Raw genomic sequence first — 20,503 nt, forward strand, 5'->3', positions numbered from 1 at the left:
TGCGTGGGAATAAACAGAAACGTGTTGTCTTCACACGCGAGTATATCCATATCGCCATCGGATAGGACCGGCGCATGAATATCGTCAGCGCGATTACAGCAGTGGACGAATGTCACATGAGCGTAAGACGGACGCATTCCTGCATCCATATTGCCGCTGGTTGATCCGCCTGTTCAGCCTGTCGGGACGGTCGTCCGTGATTTGTTTGCGGAGCTGCGTTTTGTATAACGCACATGAGACCAGTCTTACGGCGGCTTCCTTCAGGCGCGGGCCACGTGGTGACTGCGGGCGCCATATTGCGTTGTTACACTGTAAGGACTGCCCACGGGTCGTGTTCAGCCCAATGTGACTGCGGCGTGAGAGGCGCAACAAATGCCCAGCTGTTGGCTTTATGGCGGCAGTGACCTCCGTGTGAGACGCGTTTGACAGCAGCTCGCCTGCGACAGGACTTACCTTTTCTGGGCTTTTTTTAATGGCGAAATCGCGGCTCTGACCTCGTCACGCCGCAAAAAGTTGCAGACAAATTACGTTTTCTGCTTGCGTAATTTTATCAAAATCGCCGTGTATGCCGAGGTTTTTTTTCCAGTGTGGTCCGTGTAGGTCGCCTGCGACTCGGAGTTGTGTGCCCAAGTGCATGTCGCCCCCGGATCGCACACGGTTAAGTCTTGATGCGCCTTTTATTACATATAACATGGCTATAAGTCGGACGCCGCGCCCAGTTACGGTTTATTTTAAATGTAGTCGTTTTTCCGTAAATTGCGGCAGAACGGACGCGGTGATGAACACGCCCACGGAGGTAGAGGGTTTTCTTGCTTCAGACTGCAGAATTTCTGTCTCATCTGGATTTTTTTCTGTGGATACGTAGAGTTTTGTGGAGTAAAAGTAATTAGTTCCAGGCGAGCGGCTTTAACGAGTCAATGATTTTACAACTGGCAGGACCGTGGTAATGGAGAAGCAGGTTAGGCAGTGATACGCCGAGGGATGAGCCGCGCCGCTCCTTCTCGCACCGCGGTGGATCACGTCCTCCGTGTCATCGCGGGTTTTAAATAGCCTTTTGATGCAATACTCGGAGACAATGCCTTCCGAATGGAGCGCCATTAAATCCCTGCACCCGCCCAGAACACAGAAGCCTTTACAAACCGCAGTAATTACTTGGCAGAGCCCAACGCTTCGGGGATTTGCCGAGTCAGTTTGTTTGCCGCTCTCCACCAGGTTCTCGTTTCACGTCCGCAGCGGTGATCGCGCTCAGACAAAGAACTCACTAGATTGTCTGATAGATTCCGACCTCCGATGCAACATTCATCATCGTCACACTTCTTGGTTCTCAGCTTCATTCTGCCTTCTATCGGTCTTCTGGGCACTGCAGCTCTGTCTGCCCCTCGCTCATCCTGAGCCTCCTGGTTCATTAATAGAATGCTGGAAGATCTCACCAGGTGTAGAGCTGACAACGGGCTTTGCTGGGGGGATGTCACTAGGTGTAGAGCTGACAACGGGGTCTGGTGGGGGGATGTTACCAGGTGTAGAGCTGACAACGGGGTCTGGTGGGGGGATGTCGCCAGGTGTAGAGCTGACAACGGGGTCTGGTGGGGGGTGTCACCAGGTGTAGAGCTGACAACGGGGTCTGGTGGGGGGATATCGCCAGGTGTAGAGCTGACAACGGGGTCTGGTGGGGGAATGTCACCAGGTGTAGAGCCGACAACGGGGTCTGGCGGGGGGATGTCACCAGGTGTAGAGCCGACAACGGGGTCTGGCGGGGGGATGTCACCAGGTGTAGAGCCGACAACGGGGTCTGGCGGGGGGATGTCACCAGGTGTAGAGCCGACAACGGGGTCTGGCGGGGGGATGTCACCAGGTGTAGAGCCGACAACGGGGTCTGGCGGGGGGATGTCACCAGGTGTAGAGCCGACAACGGGGTCTGGCGGGGGGATGTCACCAGGTGTAGAGCCGACAACGGGGTCTGGCGGGGGGATGTCACCAGGTGTAGAGCCGACAACGGGGTCTGGCGGGGGGATGTCACCAGGTGTAGAGCCGACAACGGGGTCTGGCGGGGGGTTGTCACCAGGTGTAGAGCCGACAACGGGGTCTGGCGGGGGGTTGTCACCAGGTGTAGAGCCGACAAATGGGTCTGGCGATCCCCAACCAGTTAGTATGGGACATCGCAGCCTCTGGACCTTGGGGGGCTCACTATTACTACTGGGCCAACTATTGGGGGCGGGGGGGGTCTGTATTACTATCATGGCCGCTATGCTGAGCAGATGTCTACGCTGAACCTGTGAGATAGTGTCTCAGCAGACATGTCACATGATCAAATTACATACAGGTGTCAGCTCTACACCTGGTGACATCCCCCCACCAGACCCCGTTGTCGGCTCAGCAGACGTATCACACAGGATCTGCTTAGATACAGCACCTCATCAGATGTATCTAACCCAATTCTGTGCAATTCGTCTACTGGGCAGAAGTGTCTAAGCTGATCCTGTGTAATACAGCGTCTCAGCAGACGTATCACAAAGGGCCGGCTTAGATACAGCGTCTCAGCAGACGTATCACAAAGGATGGCTTAGATACAGCATCTCAGCAGACGTATCACAAAGGACGGCTTAGATACAGCGTCTCTTCAGACGTGTCGCACAGGACCGGCTTGGATACAGCGTCTCTTCAGACGTGTCGCACAGGACCGGCTTGGCAGATGTATCTAAGCTGATCCTGGGTAGTTGTGTATCTAAACCATGTTTGGTGTGGGGGAGGGGTAGTGTATCTATGCCTGTCAGGTGTGATACTCGGCTCAGCAGACAGCACCTTTAAAACTAGAATGGGCGGCAGGTGAGCCGGAGAACGTCCCGTAATGTAGAGTGGGCGGGGCCAGGTGAGCCTGCCGAGGAGGTCAATGCGCCCCGCCATCATCGGGAGCGCGGAGACGGAGATGATAGGAGTGACTTTACATCTGTATATGGGATTGTAAGGTTGAAGAATGGCATGGGGCCACTTAGTATATATGGGGCCCTGCAGTATGAGGTCCTCGTGGTATTACTCCTGGGTCGGATACGATGGATGATATTTTCTTGCACTGGTCCAGCGTTCATAGTCGGACAGGAAAGTGCTGCAGGGAGACCTCTGGAACTGACGCCACGAACGCCATGGGAAGCTGCAGGACCGCCTCTGGTGTCCGTTTCCTTTTGCCCTTTCACTATCGCTACAGATAGCCGGAAATAGTCCGGGCTCCTATGATGGGGTCCTCGATTGGCGTGACCCAACAGATTTGCAAGATTGGCAAGAGGGGTGTATTTGGGGGTCTGCGCTGGTAAACATAGAGGCTCTTACATTGTATTTGGTTTCTTGCGTTAGTAATTAGTTTTCCCGCCGTCCTCCACGGTTGCCGTCACTGACTGATTATCTCCCATTTCCCTCTTCCAGGCCGTAGCCGGATATTTTGACATGTTCTTCGAGAAGGATTGTCATACACCAGTAAGTACATCAGACACCAGTGTAAATTAATTAGGAGCGTGCTTGTTTCGTGCGGCGCGCCCCGGGCTGTGTGCGCATGAGGTGCATTTTGTTGTTGTAAGCATGTAATAAAGTAATGTAGCGTGATATTACAACTACTGCTCCCAATCTGTGTCATTAGGTGTCATTCTCCACCGGCCCCACGTGCACCCGGACCCACTGGAAGCAGACGGTGCTCCTTCTGGAGAAGCCGCTGGCGGTCAGCGCAGGTGAGATGACTGCGGGTTACGTGCCGTCCTGGTTCCGCCGCTCATATACTCCTCACACGCCTTCCTCTCTACTACTCTTGTCTTCCTTTTGGGCCTTCATCAGGCCGGTATATCAGGCACATACGGCGCTAAAGAGAGAGGCTGGACTCTTCCACTAGATTGCGCCATTCCATCCCGCATGGTCCAGTCAATAAAAATACACGCTAGACAAATAGGTTTGTTAGTTCATTCCTGTAACATGGTAGCTTATGTGACCTCCTCCTTCTGTACACCCCCCCCTTATTGCAGTGTGACCTCCTCCTCCTTCTTTGCCCCCCCCCTTATTGCAGTGTGACCTCCTCCTCCTTCTTTGCCCCCCCCTTATTGCAGTGTGACCTCCTCCTCCTTCTTTGCCCCCCCTTATTGCAGTGTGACCTCCTCCTCCTTCTTTGCCCCCCCCTTATTGCAGTGTGACCTCCTCCTCCTTCTTTGCCCCCCCTTATTGCAGTGTGACTTCCTCCTTCTCTACACCCCTCCCTTATTGCAGTGTGACCTCCTCCTTCTTTGCCCCCCTTATTGCAGTGTGACTTCCTCCTCACCCCGCCTCTTAGTGCAGTGTGACTTCCTCCTCACCCCGCCTCTTAGTGCAGTGTGACCTCCTCCTCACCCCGCCTCTTATTGCAGTGTGACCTCCTCCTCACCCCGCCTCTTAGTGCAGTGTGACCTCCTCCTCACCCCGCCTCTTAGTGCAGTGTGACCTCTTCTCCCCCCTTCATATTGCACTGTGACCTCCTCCGGTCCCCTCCTAAGCACCCCCTCTTATTGCAGTGTGATCTCCCCCTCCTCTGCACCCCTCCGCCCCACCTTATTGTAGTATATCCTCCCCCTTGTCCCCTTACTGCAGCGTGACCTCTTCCTCCTCTTTCGCCCCCTCCTTCTTGCAGCGTGACCTCTTCCTCCTCTTTCGCCCCCTCCTTCTTGCAGCGTGACCTCTTCCTCCTCTTTCGCCCCCTCCTTCTTGCAGCGTGACCTTCTTATCCCCCCCTCCTCATATATCCTGTAACATTATAATCTTTCCCTTTCCATCTATAAAGTTACATATTATGTTACAACCCCCCCCCTCATATCCTCCTTTATTGACTCTAACTTCCAGCCCCCTCAGTCTGCGCCTCATCCTTCTGGTCTTCCTGATGATCGCGTCCATTTTTCGTCTGTCTGTTACGCCCCCCTCCCCGTGTCTCTTTACTACCTGTCATCACGGCCGCTGTCAGGAACATAAGCCCTGTTTGTCTCTTCTCATTAATTGGGCCGTCCCTCTCCACGAAGCCTGAATTACCTTCCCTATAGATAGCCGCCGCGGAGGCGGGGGGCTCGGCGGTAGATAAAGCGCTTCTGTCGAGCCTGCCTGTCACCGCGAGAGGAGAGTGATGTGTTCTGGAACTTTATAGACGATGCCGGGGGAAACATAATGTGTTCATTCACACGCCGGCTCCGCATTGCAGTCCTAGCGACGCTCGGCTCAGACCGACCCGCTCCAGCCGTGATCCTACACTGTCTGTCTTGGCGAGAACCTGCCCTGAATATGGCGCACCTCATCAGTGTGTGAACCTCCTGACGGTGCGTCAGTCACTGCTGTACAACCGCTTATCCTTACGAGACCCCCAACTCTTACGGTGTTGCGAGGCGCTCACAATTTGCACGAAAATAGAACCCATTTCCCATCGGTCCGTCCACATGTTTGCTTGTTGCCCCTCCCTGTGAGAGAGATAAAAATTGCATTCCTATTTTTCTGCAATTCCGCCCATTTACGTCCAAAGGGCGAGTTAAAAACTTGCAAATACAAGTGTTTTCAAGCGAATGCGATTTTTAACATTTTCTTATTTAGATGTGATTGTAACGCTCGTGAATATGATGTGCGCGGCTTTTATTTCTTCCTCGCAATTCACATTGCACTCACCGGGAAAATCACGGATTTAAGAGGGCGATGTCAGACCGACTTTCTTGGACCCATATCGCACTCACCCGTGTAAATACGGCCTCGGGCATGCTGCAGACATCAGTGGACGTTGGTTTCCTATCACTTTAAGGGCCGGTTGCACCAAAGTTTAAAGTAGGAAAACGTAGCCCGTGATCTTGGTTCAAGTTGATCCTCGACTTTGACAGATCAAACTAGTTGGACTTAGTTTAACAGCCACAATCCAAGATGGCGGACTGGGTTGATGGTCTGGTAGGTTTCTCCTGAGGGCTGATGTTACACCGATGTTTGCCGATTGGAATTATCCACAATTTTACTACTGCTATGAATGCTGGAAAGATCACATGACCACGGTCGCCAATGGCGGTGCGTGACACGTGTTCTCTTTTAGGTTCACCCTTTGATCACAGATGAAGAGTACTTGGTTTAAGGAGAAACATTTGCACCAACACTTTTTGATCCAAGAATTGTGAATCCAAGTTCAACAGCTGATCGCAGTTTAACTTAACCGGGATCAACCATGTGGTCGTCGAAATAGGCAGAGGACAAAAGATGCTGCTTGCCGTCTCCTAGAGGCTGACATCCCGAATGTAGCGCTTTGGAGGATAGGAGGTCAACAAAGAGGCCACCCAGAGCGGAGTATTGAGATCTTATTGCTGCTTGGATATTTTCCCGCACTACAAATCTCCTGGCTGGTCTCCTGCAACCGAAAGCAGGCTGATGCAGATGCCACCTCGTTGGGATCTCGAGCAGCTCGGATGGCATTCAGGGCTTCTAGCTTTTTGTTGAGACATGTAGAAAAAGGTGGTCTGGTGGAGTCTTGAATGATCTTCTAACCTCTGTGGGGCCTTAGAAGAAGCCCTGCCATATCCTCAAAACTCCACCTACCTCTCCAGTGGTGAGGTTACTTTTTGTGCTGTAGAAGCCCCTCCTCCGTGGTGATGTCACTGCTTGTGTGGTAGGAAAGCCCCTCCTCCTTGGTGATGTCACTGCTTGTGTGGTAGGAAAGCCCCTCCTCCTTGGTGATGTCACTGCTTGTGTGGTAGGGAAGCCCCTTCTCCATTGTGCTGGCATCCATGCCTCTATGACTGACACTTTACATTACAAAAGATGGCGGTTACTCTCCTCCACCATATTACTACTGACCAAATACAGTTCAGTCCAGTCATTTTAGGCCCAGTGTGTTTCTGGAGGCCCAGATGCGAAGCACACAGGACTGACCAGGTGATCGCTAATCAGACTGTCATGAAAGCAGGAGAAGAGGCTGTTAACCAGTTTCCAGAACCAACATTTCCTCCACTGATCAAATATCCCACTGGCAGACAATTACTACTTGTGTGTGTCATAAGGAAGCCCCCTTATCCGTAGTGATGTCACTCCTTGCGTGGTAGGGAAGCCCCTTCAATGGTGATCTTGCCGCCTGTGAGGTAGAGAAGCCCCTCCTCTGTGGTGATGGCCCCGCCTGGGAGGTAGAGAAGCCCCTCCTCTGTGGTGATGGCGCCGCCTGGGAGGTGGAGAAGCCCCTCCTCTGTGGTGATGTCGCCGCCTGGCATGTAGAGAAGCCCCTCCTCTGTGGTGATGGCGCCGCCTGGGAGGTAGAGAAGCCCCTCCTCTGTCTTATAATAATTACCTAGCCGCTGGCGTTCAGGTCCCTTGTGCTGGTCTCCGTCACTGCTGGAGGCTTTCCATATCCTCCTGCAAACAGACAGAGTATTACTCCTGGTGGCGGGGCATGAATACCCCGCCTCCAGCAAGCTAATGCTCTAATCAAGCACCACATCAGCCACTCAGCCTGCTCTTGATTAATCATTCACAGCCATTCATCGAATCACTTTATTGAATGGCTGTGATTGGTTAATCGAGCGCTTGCTCTGGTTGGGCGACGAGGTGCTCGATTAACCAATTAGAGCATTAGCTTGCTGGAGGCGGGGTATTCAAGCCCTGCTACCAGGGAGTAATGCTCTGTCGGTTTGCAGGAGGATATGGAAAGCCTCCAGCAGTGACTGAGACCAGCGCGAGGGACCCGAACGCCAGCTGCTAGGTGAGGATTTATTTTTTTAATGTAGTCTAGCTAGGGCTTATTTCTGGGGGAGGGCTTATATTTTAAGCTACTCCCCCCCCCCCCCCCCCCCCTCCAAAAAAAAAACTTGGGGCAGGACTTATTGGGGTGGGGCTTATCGGGAAAACACGGTATTTACAAGTGGACAACTCTTAAGTATCGGGAAGCTTGGCGGTTATCATCTCCTTTCATGAACTGTCTTTGGCGGCCATGGCTAGCCTACAGTTACAGGGAATCGGGTTGACCTTGCTCTGTCCGGTCCCCCTTTTCCATGACTATATAAACCAGCCAGCCTCAGTCACTCCACTTACAAATCTCCTTGGAGGTAGCACCCCGCACCATAGCAGCAGATCCTGGACTAATACAACAGTAGTATGTTGCATCCATCCCCCCCCCCCCCCCCACCTCCCTTCTCGCGCGGCCCCCACTTTATACTCTGTAACTCCGAGCTAGTTCTCACACCGGTCCAGCCGGAATTGGTTGGCAGGGAGGGAGCCGACCAGGAGGAAATATGAAGGAATTAGCCTCTGATCAATTGTCGCCTTCGGATCCTGCCCGGGCGCAGCACTTATTTATTGTCACAATGGACGCGGCTGTCGCAGAACGCTCTACAAGAAAAAGAGATGAGATTGCAAAAAATGTTTTTCATTGGAGAGGAAAATATTTGCATACGCAGGTGAAAGTCATCAAAACCGGCCGGGATTAATCACGTAGTGCAGGTCTGCGGAATCACAGCCGTTCTTTCATGCATCTCGTGGGATGGCAGCGAGCCCCATTACAGATCTGCCGGGGGCTATAGGCACCCCCACAACCCTGACTGCAGGGGGTGTTGTCACCCCAACTCCGAATGCAGGAAAGTAGGGTGTTACCTGACTGCCGCATCCAGAACCCCCGTAGTCTTATTGTACTGACCTCACAAATAGTCTGCAGAGGTTATCGCCCCTGGTACCCTACCTGCAGAGCATCTGTCACCTTGAAGCAGCACCATGAACTAAGTTATGGGACTGTTCCATGGAGTTGGGGAGGGTACCGGTTTTATACTCACCGGTGTCCACTGGTGAAGATTGCACTAGGCATGAGGATATAACGCTTGTTAGGTCCATCTAATAGGTGGCGCTGTAGAGGTATTGTTCCAACTTCCTTATTTGCATAAATTACCCAGAGGAGCTTGCATGGCCTTATAACTCACCTCACTCACTTTCAGGGTGCTCTCCTTGTGCGGAGACTATGCCCTTCCCAACCCACTCACCCCCTAGGTGTCTCCACACACCACTTGGGTGCCCGCCTTAAGGAGATACAACACCCCACCTGACCCACATCATAGGCCTCTCACCAATTAAGCCAGAAGCCTACTGGGCACTGATGAGGGGCAAACCCACCGAAACGTCTGTGTATGGTTTTTCCGGTTTGGTTTCCTATCCCCAATCATTGCTAAGATTTGTTAAAAAGTGACAGGGATTTGAAGGAATGCTGCCATCCAATAGGTGGCGCTGCGGAGGTATTGTTCCATCTTCCTGAGTGGCGTGCACGTGTTCCCCCATAGACTTGTATGGCAGTGCGTGTGCACACCACTCGGCCATGCCTGCATGTCCAGTGCCATTTTCACCGGTGGCAATCGGGAGCATGTAAGGATACAAATGATACCCCCCCCCCCCCAACTCCCCGGTACAGCACCAAAACTTCGTCTATGGTGCTGTTCGGAGGTGACAAGGTTCCCTCGTTAGACTTCATTTGGAAAGTGCACAAATGCTGGTTTTAAGTGAAAGCCAACCACAAGACCGATTCTGCTGATGGATCTTGATGTAATGAAGCGGTTGGAGCTCGTGACGAACTGCTCGTTTCTTACCTTTGTCTTTCACTAATCCTTCACTAGTATACAGAATACGTCTTGGTCAGATATATGGACTGGGTGACCTTATGGAGTGTGGGAGCCCTGCAATCAGCATAAGATACACTGACCCTATGAATGTGGTGACCTTCAGCCGTCCGCATGTTGTAGGACTCATGGCAGCTCCATCCTGCATCTCATCCGAGATCTGGAGGCACAGAGGGAACCTTCCCCGGCTGCCCCTCTATGCCCAATACTCTGAGTGGTAACACTGGCGCCCCCCTCCACCCTGTATATGTATAAGCAGATGTCGGCTGACTGTTTAGAAGTCCTTCAAGGGCTAAAGAAAGGGTCCGAGCCGGGTAATAATGCAATGGCTTCCCTCCTAATCTGCAGGCTGTGCCGCCGAGTCCTGGCGGCCCGGAGGGGGCTGCTAAGGACGGGGTGAAGTGGATCTATACCTTGGAGACGTTCTCTCCAGGGCCGCCGAGCCGCTGAATACATCAGTCATCTGATATCTACATGACGCTGATTAATTGTTGCGATCAGGCCGCGTGTTACGAAGCTCCGGGCTCGGCGGCGAGGAGAATACGCCACAAAGCAGATTGAAGGTTTAGCTGCTGCTTCCAAGCAGCAAATTATACATTGATTACTGCTCTCCGGTAAAGCGCTGCGACGGACGCCAGAGATTTAAAGGGACACGGAGAGAACTCACAATTGTGTGGACCTTTCCAGTTCTATGCTGGACAGAAGGGATGTCCTGCTGGGATCTTCTCGGTTGTAGCGGGCAGTAGAGGAAATTTATCAAGTGCCTGAAAATGGGGGGGAAATGGCGCAAATTGCTCCAATTTTTCCAAGATGGCGCATACGGTGTGATATATCTTGCCTAATCTACTAGGGCTGGTAGATGCATTCCCTTCCATTACCTTATAGCGAACATACCATGCGGCACATAAGTTTTAGGCAGGTGTGGAGGAAATGCTGCAGAGTAAGAACGCTTTCAGAAATAGAAGGGTTAATGGCTTTAATTCCGTCTATTAACAAAATATTAAGTGGCAAAACAAAAGAGAAAAGTAAATTCCATCAGGATTTAGTGTGACGCTCTTTATCTTCACAATAGCATCACTTGCACACGGTTTTTGAACTAACTCGGCACAGAGATTGTTCAGGACATATTGGAGAGCTAAGCCCAGATCTTCTGTGGATGTCGCTCGCTCCGATCCTTCCATCTCTTCGTGTAACCCCAGACAGACTGGATGATGTGACATCAGGGCTCCGTGGGCTAAATCATCACTTGCAGGAGTCCCTGCTGGTCTTCAAGCTGAACGTAGTCGTAGGCTGGATGTTGGGGGTGGTTGTCCTGCTGCAGAATAAGTTTGAAGCCAATCAGACTCTTTCCTGATGCTATTGCATGATAGGTAGGAATCTGCCTGCATTTCTCAGCATTGAGGACCCAATTAATCCTGACCAAATCCCCAACTCCATGTGCTAAAATCCAGCTCCAAACTTGCAAGGAGCCTTCGCCATGCTTCACTGCTGCCTGCAGACTCATTATTGTACCACTCTCCCCCGTGCTTCACTGCTGCCTGCAGACACTCATTATTGTACCACTCTCCCCCGTGCTTCACTGCTGCCTGCAGACACTCATTATTGTACCACTCTCCCCCGTGCTTCACTGCTGCCTGCAGACACTCATTATTGTACCGCTCTCCACCATGCTTCACTGCTGCCTGCAGACACTCATTATTGTACTGCTCTCCACCATACTTCACTGCTGCCTGCAGACACTCATTATTGTACTGCTCTCAATCATGCTTCACTGCTGCCTGCAGACACTCATTGTACTGCTCTCCACCATGCTTCACTGCTGCCTGCAGACACTCATTATTGTACTGCTCTCCACCATACTTCACTGCTGACTGTAGACACTCATTATTGTACTGCTCTCAATCATGCTTCACTGCTGCCTGCAGACACTCATTGTACTGCTCTCCACCATGCTTCACTGCTGCCTGCAGACACTCATTATTGTACCGCTCTCCACCATGCTTCACTGCTGACTGTAGACACTCATTATTGTACTGCTCTCAATCATGCTTCACTGCTGCCTGCAGGCACTCATTGTACTGCTCTCCACCATGCTTCACTGCTGCCTGCAGACACTCATTGTACTGCTCTCCACCATGCTTCACTGCTGCCTGCAGACACTCATTGTACTGCTCTCCACCATGCTTCACTGCTGCCTGCAGACACTCATTGTACTGCTCTCCACCATGCTTCACTGCTGCCTGCAGACACTCATTGTACTGCTCTCCACCATGCTTCACTGCTGCCTGCAGACACTCATTGTACTGCTCTCCACCATGCTTCACTGCTGCGTGCAGACACTCATTATTGTACCGCTCTCCACCATGCTTCAATGCTGCCTGCAGACACATTATTGTACCGCTCTTCCCCATGTTTCACTGCTGCCTGTAGACACTCATTGTACTGCTCTCCACCGTGCTTTACTGCTACCTACAGACACATTGTTCCGCTCTCCACCATGCTTCACTGTTGTCTGCAGACACTCATTATTGTACTGCCCTCCACCATACTTCACTGCTGCCTGCAAACACTTATTATTGTACCGCTCTCCACCATGCTTCACTGCTGCCTGCAGGCACTCATTATCGTACCGCTCTCCACCATGCTTGACTTCAGCCTGCAGAGACTCATTATTGTACAGCTCCCCACCAAGCTTCACTGCTGCCTGCAGACACACATTATTGTACCGCTCTCCCCCTTGCTTCACTGCTGCCTGCAGACACATTATTGTCGTGCTCTCCACCATGCTTCACTGCTGCCTGCAGACACATTATTGTACCGCTCTCCCCCGTGCTTCACTGCTGCCTTCAGACACATTATTGTACCGCTCTCCCCCGTGCTTCACCGCTGCCTTCAGACACATTATTGTACCGCTCTCCCCCGTGCTTCACCGCTGCCTTCAGACACATTATTGTACCGCTCTCCCCCGTGCTTCACCGCTGCCTTCAGACACATTATTGTACCGCTCTCCCCCGTGCTTCACCGCTGCCTTCAGACACATTATTGTACCGCTCTCCCCCGTGCTTCACTGCTGTCTACAGACACTCATTATTGTACCACTCTGCACCATGCTTTACTGCTGCTTACAGACACTCATTATTGTATCGCTTCTTTGTATCGCTTTTTGGCCGCATTTCTTCCATGAAGACAACTTCTGGCCAGACTTCTCTGAACAGTTGATGGGTGTACCTGGGTCCTACTGGTTTCGGTTGATTTTGAGCAGCTTCTACTTACTGCTACCTACACACACTCATTATTGTACCGCTCTCCCCCATGCTTCACTGCTGCCTGCAGACACTCATTATTGTACTGCTCTCCCCCATGCTTCACTGCTGCCTGCAGACACTCATTATTGTACCGCTCTCGCCATGCTTCACTGCTGCCTGCAGACACATTATTGTACTGCTCTCAACCATACTTCACTGCTGCCTGCAGACACTCATTATTGTACTGCTCTCCCCCATGCTTCACTGCTGCCTGCAGACACTCATTATTGTACCGCTCTTCCCCATGTTTCACTGCTACCTGTAGACACATTATTGTACTGCTCTCCCCCATGCTTCACTGCTGCCTGCAGACACTCATTATTGTACCGCTCTCCCCCATGCTTCACTGCTGCCTGCAGACACTCATTATGGTACCGCTCTCTACCATGCTTCACTGCTGTCTGCAGACACTCATTATTGTACTGCTCTCCATTATGCTTCACTGCTGCCTGCAGACACTCATTGTACTGCTCTCCACCGTGCTTTACTGCTACCTACAGACACATTGTTCCGCTCTCCACCATGCTTCACTGTTGTCTGCAGACACTCATTATTGTACTGCCCTCACCATACTTCACTGCTGCCTGCAAACACTTATTATTGTACCGCTCTCCACCATGCTTCACTGCTGCCTGCAGGCACTCATTATCGTACCGCTCTCCACCATGCTTGACTTCAGCCTGCAGAGACTCATTATTGTACAGCTCCCCACCAAGCTTCACTGCTGCCTGCAGGCACTCATTATTGTACCGCTCTCCACCATGCTTCACTGCTGCCTGCAGGCACTTATTACTGTACCGCTCTACCCCATGCTTCACTGCTGCCCGCAGACACTTATTATTGTCCCGTTCTCCACTGTGCTTCACTGTTGTCTGCAGACACATTATTGTACCGCTCTCCCTCGTGTTTCACCACTGCCTGCAGACACTCATTATTGTACCACTCTCCACCATGCTTCACTGCTGCCTGCAGACACTCATTATTGTACCACTCTCCACCATGCTTCACTGCTGCCTGCAGACACTCATTATTGTACCACTCTCCACCGTGCTTCACTGCTGCCTGCAGACACTCATTATTGTACCACTCTCCACCATGCTTCACTGCTGCCTGCAGACACTCATTATTGTACCCCTCTCCACCATGCTTCACTGCTGCCTGCAGACACTCATTATTGTACCCCTATACCCCATGCCTCACTGCTGCCTGCAGACACTCATTATTGTACCACTATACCCCATGCCTCACTGCTGCCTGCAGACACTCATTATTGTACCGCTCTCCCCCGTGCTTCACTGCTGCCTGCAGACACTCATTATTGTACCCCTATACCCCATGCCTCACTGCTGCCTGCAGACACTCATTATTGTACCACTATACCCCATGCCTCACTGCTGCCTGCAGACACTCATTATTGTACCGCTCTCCCCCGTGCTTCACTGCTGTCTGCAGACACATTATTGTATCGCTTCTTTGTATCGCTTTTTGGCATTTCTTCCATGAAGACAACTTCTGGCCAGACTTCTCTGAACAGTGGATGGGTGTACCTGGGTCCTACTGGTTTCGGCTGATTCTGAGCAGATTCCACTACTGGACATATTCCAGTATTTAAAGGGTTGTAACCGTGATGTGTCTCATCTGCTGCACGAAGTTTCCTCAATGTTTGCGTTTTCAACAGTTGATTAATGTTTTGAGGCTTCTGGAGTTAGCAGGTCATCAGCATCTTTGGTTAGGGTGACGGGCACTAAACAGGAGATCTGTAAACAAGATTAGGGCTTCATTTATTTTAGATGAACTGTAGCAGAAGAAAGAGGTTGCAAAGGTCTACACCCCCCCCCCCCCCCCCACGTCCCATGTTCATTTTGATTAGCTCTCGTAGCACTAATTGGTTTAATTCAAAGATGTCGTCTTTCTGTCTGCAGGTAAAACTCTGGATGGCAAGATAACTGTGCGGAAGAACAGGAAGGACCCGCGTTCTCTTATTATAACCCTGTCTGTAAATAGCCTCACCCAGACCTACCTGCTGCAGTAATGGCCGACATCACTGCGGAATTCAGCACTTCTTTTTCTATCACTTTCAATAAAGTCATTAAAACTGACCTGCGCTTGTTTAGTCCAGTCTGTTCATTAAGGGGGATGGACCTTCAGAGTCTGTAACCGATTCTGGGCCGCCGCTTTGTAAGCCGCCCCAATGTTGTTGATTGACCCCGATAATTAACTGATTTCGTAGTTTTATTTTCATCTCTTTATCCAAGAACTCCTTTCAAGAGGTCATTGGTTTTAGGCTTTGGAAACCCACCGAATACAGAATTGGGGGTCATGCCATGGCCTTGACAGCAAGTCTGTGCAGCCCTAAGAGGCAGTCTTAGCGAAACAGATAACAATAATGCAACGTGGTTCAAGGGAAAGGACTGGCGCAACCTTGGTGGAAAAAACAAAACTGGAAGCTGAGGAGTGAAGCTTAATAGGGTGGTGCCAAGATGGAAAGTTCTCCCCTACCCAAAAGAGAAGAGAAGTTCCTGATCCATGAAGGTTCGAACACTGGGAACCCCTACTGATGCTGAGAACAGGGGTCCCGAAGGTACCTGCATGAATGGGGCTGAGGTTGTGCATGTGCGTTGCCTCTCCATTCATATTGATGAACACCATAAATTGCCATGCGCCTAAACTCCATCTCCAGCACTCCTATTGAAATGAATGGAGTGGCAATGCAACTTCTTCCCCATTCATGTAGGGACTTTCAAGACCCCACCAATCAAAAGTTGTCCTGTAGCTACGTGTATCTTGGCCGAATCGCTTTATTGAATCCAGTGGATGATACGTTTCCAGGCAAAACAGGCTCTTCATCTGAATGCTGTGGGTGTATGCTGGATTACAAAGCGGTCTGAGCCCTCCGATGCCTGTAGCATTAATGTGCACAAATGGTAGTAAATGGTGACCCTAAAACAAGTCTGTGCGGCATAAAAAGGCAGTCGGGTGTAGAGCAGATAAAATCTTATGTGACCACTTTTTAGTTAATGCGGCTCAAATCTACTGAAAAGGTGTCACCCAGATGAGTCCCCCGGAAACAAAGCCCACAGATGACCGTCCCTAATATTCTCAAGTCCAATTTTTTGCAATGGCAGAAAGGTTGCTTACTGCGTTTTACATATATAAAGGTTAAAGCTGTCTGTGGCGGGTGGGGGGGGGGATCCAGGATACAATGCGGCAGGAGAGAACCAAAGGGTTACGATATTTAGGAAGAAGAGTAATATAAGCGAGTAATGGTATAATAAGCATTAACTCGTAGCTGCAGCTAACGAGATCCGGGGTTAATAACACTATTGTACTTGATATAGAAGAATACCTAAAGAATGTATCAATAATGCTGCAAACGCATCAGCCGTGTAGGACAGACGAATCATGTAATGCGACGCACAGTCCGTCTTTTAGAGATGAATCCATATATATATATTAAAGCTCTGACTGACCCGCCACTAATTCTCTAACTTCCCATTATCGTACAAACATGAAATTTGGCACAAGCATTCTTTATGTCCTAAATGGGAAAAGTAAACTAGATTATTCCATACTAAGTGCAAAAGTATTGGCGCCCCTCTGTAACGTACCAAATCTGATTCTCTAACTCCCCGATGTCGTACAAACATGAAATTTGGGGTGATCATTCTTTAGGTCCTAAATGGGAAGGAAAAAGGGGTTACAACTTGATTTAATGCTAATTGCAAGAGTCAGTGTACCCCTATGTAATGTAACTTCTGTGTCGTACAAGCGTGAAATTTGGTGCAAGCATTCTTAAGGTACTAAATGAGAGTGGGAAGGGTCGCACATTCTGCAGAGGGACATTGGTACATGCAGCCTGAGGAGAATCTACCGCTCCTCTGTGTATATATGTTTTATTCCGAAGTTCACTTCACGATACGATCTCCTCAACAGTTCATGGTTCCTTCAACAGGCCCGTTTGCTACTTGTGCCCCTAATGGTGTGTACACCTAATTTTGGAACAGAGGCTTGCCTCACTTATGATTTGTCATGCGGGAACCATTGTCACCACTGGCCGAGGTTAGTTCAAGTTTGGGAGGATAACCGTGCCATGGTTCTCTTAGATCCTCCTAACAGCTCTGAAGCCTCCGCCAGGTTGCGGCTGCAGCACCAACCCTTTCTCTCATTGCCGTTCCGGGCAGTCTCAGTTCAGTGGCACCAGTGTACCCCAGGCAGGAGCTGCTGTTTCTCTCCTCTCTGCTGACCGTTGCAGCCCTGCTCCGCAGCACCTCTGCTCACGGTCAGTCCCTGCGCTCTCCTGTTGCACAGCACAAAATTGTCCTTTTTATTTGGGAGCCTCGGCCAATCTATTCTATGCCGGAGCATGCTCAGTACCGCAGCATTGAGGTTTGGTGCAGATTCTGGTGCATCTCAGTCCATTGCCATAGCAGCCTTTTAACCCTTTAGGGTAGGCCCTTTATCTCAGCAATTCTGAACTATTAAGATTTGTGGGGGCCATGTACCACTATGTAGCATTCATATAAGGGGAGGAGGGGGATGCAGCTAACCATACAGTCAGTACTGTATCCTGCTGTGGAGTTCCAGTGTGAATGCCGGGTTGGCACACGTGTGATCTTGTGTAAAGTACATGTATGTTCCCAACTTGTATGTTACGGACAACTCCATCATTAGAGCCGTCTCTCCCGCCTTCATTAGTTTACAGTTCATGCTTCTCTGACTCTTGCCAATCTCCTGCTGAGGCACAAAACTGATTTCTTACAAGTCACCTGAGGCGTTCATTAGTATTCATTGTAATTAAACCCTTTAATTCTTTCTTAAATTGCAGACTTCCCATTCGGCGCGGCGGCTGCCATGAGGGTCCGGGCCGCAGACAAAGGATCTCCCACGGGGGTCTGTCTGTACCATCAATGCTCCATGTACCCAATACCTGAGAAGTGTCCCACCTCTGTGAGATGCTGCTCACTTGTATATAGCAGAGTCCCCATTTAGCGGGTGTGTATACTTCTGCAACCAACTTATTGCATCAATGCATTTAAAATAAAGGAACTTTGTAAATAGTCGATAAACTTTGATTTAAACATCTACCGTTTTGTGTATACAGCCCAGATGTGGCTTTATGTGTCTCCATGGTTACAGACTACAAACAAACCCTGTGTCTAAGGCTCGTTCACATGGGCAGAAATATGGACCATTGAATCCTCATTGATTTGTATTGGGACATTCAGACTTGTGTTTTTCGTGCACGTGGAAAAAAAGGCGCATTCTGTGTTTTTGTCCGTATCACAGTTTGAAATGGCCTACGGATGCCAATGGGACCGCGCCAATACCTGTGATACATGTGTATTCACTGCATATCTGCGCCTAAAATCAATGGATCTGCTTGTGGGTGGGGTTTTTTTGGCATAATTTATCACGCAAATGAACACAAGAAGGGCCAAAATTTGCAGGAAAAAGTACGTTTTTGGTTTGCCCAGCATTCACACCTGTGTGAGCCATTATTCTCCTCCTCTCCTCCATCTTCTACTTTATGTGGGTGAGGGTGCATTCACCGTTTTCATGCTTGATTGGGATTTGGGATCTTAGCAGATTTAGGGCTCTTTCACACGAGCGTAGAGTAGGTTTCCTATCGATTCTTTCAGATGAACGCTTTTTTTGATGTGCCGAAAAAAAATTGCGCATCAGAAGATGGTGCAATAGGCGCCATTTTTTGCACAAAGATTTGACGGCCGGCAAAGGGGGGAGGTAGGGGGGGAGCGGAGTACTCGCAAGTAGCAGCGGCGATGTGCTCACAGCTGCTATCCGTTCACCCATTTTAGCGCGGCTATCTGAGCATTAAAACGACCTTCGTGTGAGGGAGCGCTCATGCATCTGTGTACTCGGGGCAGACCGGCTGCGCTACGTCCAGGGGTGGAAATTCTGCGGCTAATTTTGCAGTGTTTCCGCATCCAAAATGGTCAACATTCGCGCCGCTCACTAGAGGTTCCTGGGTACCGGGTAAAGAAGTGCGCAGAAGTGAGGATTTTCTGCTTTGCATCGGATTTTAACTTTGTGGATGTGGAAATGCTGCAGAATTTGCTGTGCGCTTCGGCTGCAGACATCACACAGCATCTCCGCCGCGTGTAAACGTTACCCGCAGTATTCACTGTGGAACGGACGGCTTTCATTAACTTCGATGGAAGCCGGCCGTGCGTAACCCGCACAAAATTGCAGCATGCTGCGATTTATTCTCCTCAAGTGGAACATCGCAAACTGTGTCCTCGTGGAGATGAAATGGCGTTTTGCCATTGACTACTATGTGCTGTATTTGCTGTGGACGCCACAATGCAAATACGTCAGCCTGCAGGAGGCCTTATTTTATACAATAACGGATAAAACTTTTTAGGCTGGGGTCACACTGGTTTTGCCGCAGTGAAAAAACGTAAGATCCCCACCGGGAACGCGCAGCTTCAAAACCCGCAGCACTTAGCCATGGGCTTTGGAGCGGCTTGGTTGTATGCTTTTCCATTGCGGCCGGTGCTCCCATAGAGAGCAGCGGGGCCGCAACAGAAAAACGGACATGCTGCGGCCGGGGGAATCCGCTCCCCAGCGCCGGCTTTGCTGTGACTTGTTGGCCATCCCGTGTGGATGAGATTTTTGACAAATCTCGTCCACATAGCTGGCCAATCCCGGGATTAGCATCCGCAGGCGGATTTGCCGCAGCGAGATTCCACACTGATATGCCCCGGTAAATCCGCCCCGTGTGACCCAGCCTTAAGGTTCTGCTCCCACTCCACACACACCCTACACTCGGAGAGCACACATGTACGCCCTTTTAGGGTTAAAGGGTGTGAAACCGGGAACCCCTGCTGCTGCCCCTAGCTGTAGCGCCAAACCAAATCATTTTTGACTAACGGGATCCACTGCTCTGACGAGTCCGCGGGGTTCGTTGAGTTTCATTTGGCCACTTCATATTTGCTTATGAGATTGAAGCTTCCCACAGATGTCAGGGCCCATTTGGATGCAACGATGATTCGTTCAGAAGACCTCTCGGGGGTTTATCATGTGCATTTACACAGCAAGATGATCTGTCAACATTTGCCCAAACGGCAGTGTGAGTGACCGTTTTAAGCGTTCACTTTGCATAATTGTGTAAATGGAGGCTCACGCTGTATGCAGAAGACAAGCTGGACCGCTATCTAATACATACAGCTGTTGTCTTCTCGGAGCGCTCAGCTGGTATACAGCTAAGCTCTCCTAGTGGGGTATACAGAACACAGCTGGAGCGCTGTCTTCTGCATACTCCTGATGTGTCCACTGAAAACTCAGCTGGTATACAGCTCAGCTCTCCTAGTGGGGTATACAGAACACAGCTGGAGCGCTGTCTTCTGCATACTCCTGCTGTGTCCACTGAAAACTCAGCTGGTATACAGCTCAGCTCTCCAAGTGGGGCGCTGTCTTCTGTATACAGCTGCTGTGTTCTCGGAGCGCTCAGCTGATATACAGCTGAGCGCTCCAAGTGGGGTATACAAAAGACAGCTGGAGCGCTGTCTTCATACTTTTGCTGCGTTCTCTGAGTGGGATACCAGCTGAACAATAGTTTTGCTGAGAACTAAGCGT

General features: G+C 50.5%; 1 protein-coding gene across 1 annotated transcript in view; it reads left to right on the forward strand.

Annotated features, from left to right (window-relative positions):
* PRMT3 (protein arginine methyltransferase 3) overlaps positions 1 to 15,006 on the forward strand; it is a 95,140-nt gene extending 80,134 nt beyond the window's left edge. The window contains exons 14-16 of the mRNA XM_066583593.1: positions 3,415 to 3,465; positions 3,626 to 3,713; positions 14,830 to 15,006. Of these exons, the coding sequence (XP_066439690.1) occupies positions 3,415 to 3,465; positions 3,626 to 3,713; positions 14,830 to 14,939 (249 nt within the window). The 3' untranslated portion in view covers positions 14,940 to 15,006. The remainder of the gene's footprint in view (positions 1 to 3,414; positions 3,466 to 3,625; positions 3,714 to 14,829) is intronic.
* Positions 15,007 to 20,503: the final 5,497 nt, after the last annotated feature.

Source organism: Eleutherodactylus coqui, chromosome 11 (assembly GCF_035609145.1).
Source record: "Eleutherodactylus coqui strain aEleCoq1 chromosome 11, aEleCoq1.hap1, whole genome shotgun sequence".
Taxonomy (NCBI): domain Eukaryota; kingdom Metazoa; phylum Chordata; class Amphibia; order Anura; family Eleutherodactylidae; genus Eleutherodactylus; species Eleutherodactylus coqui.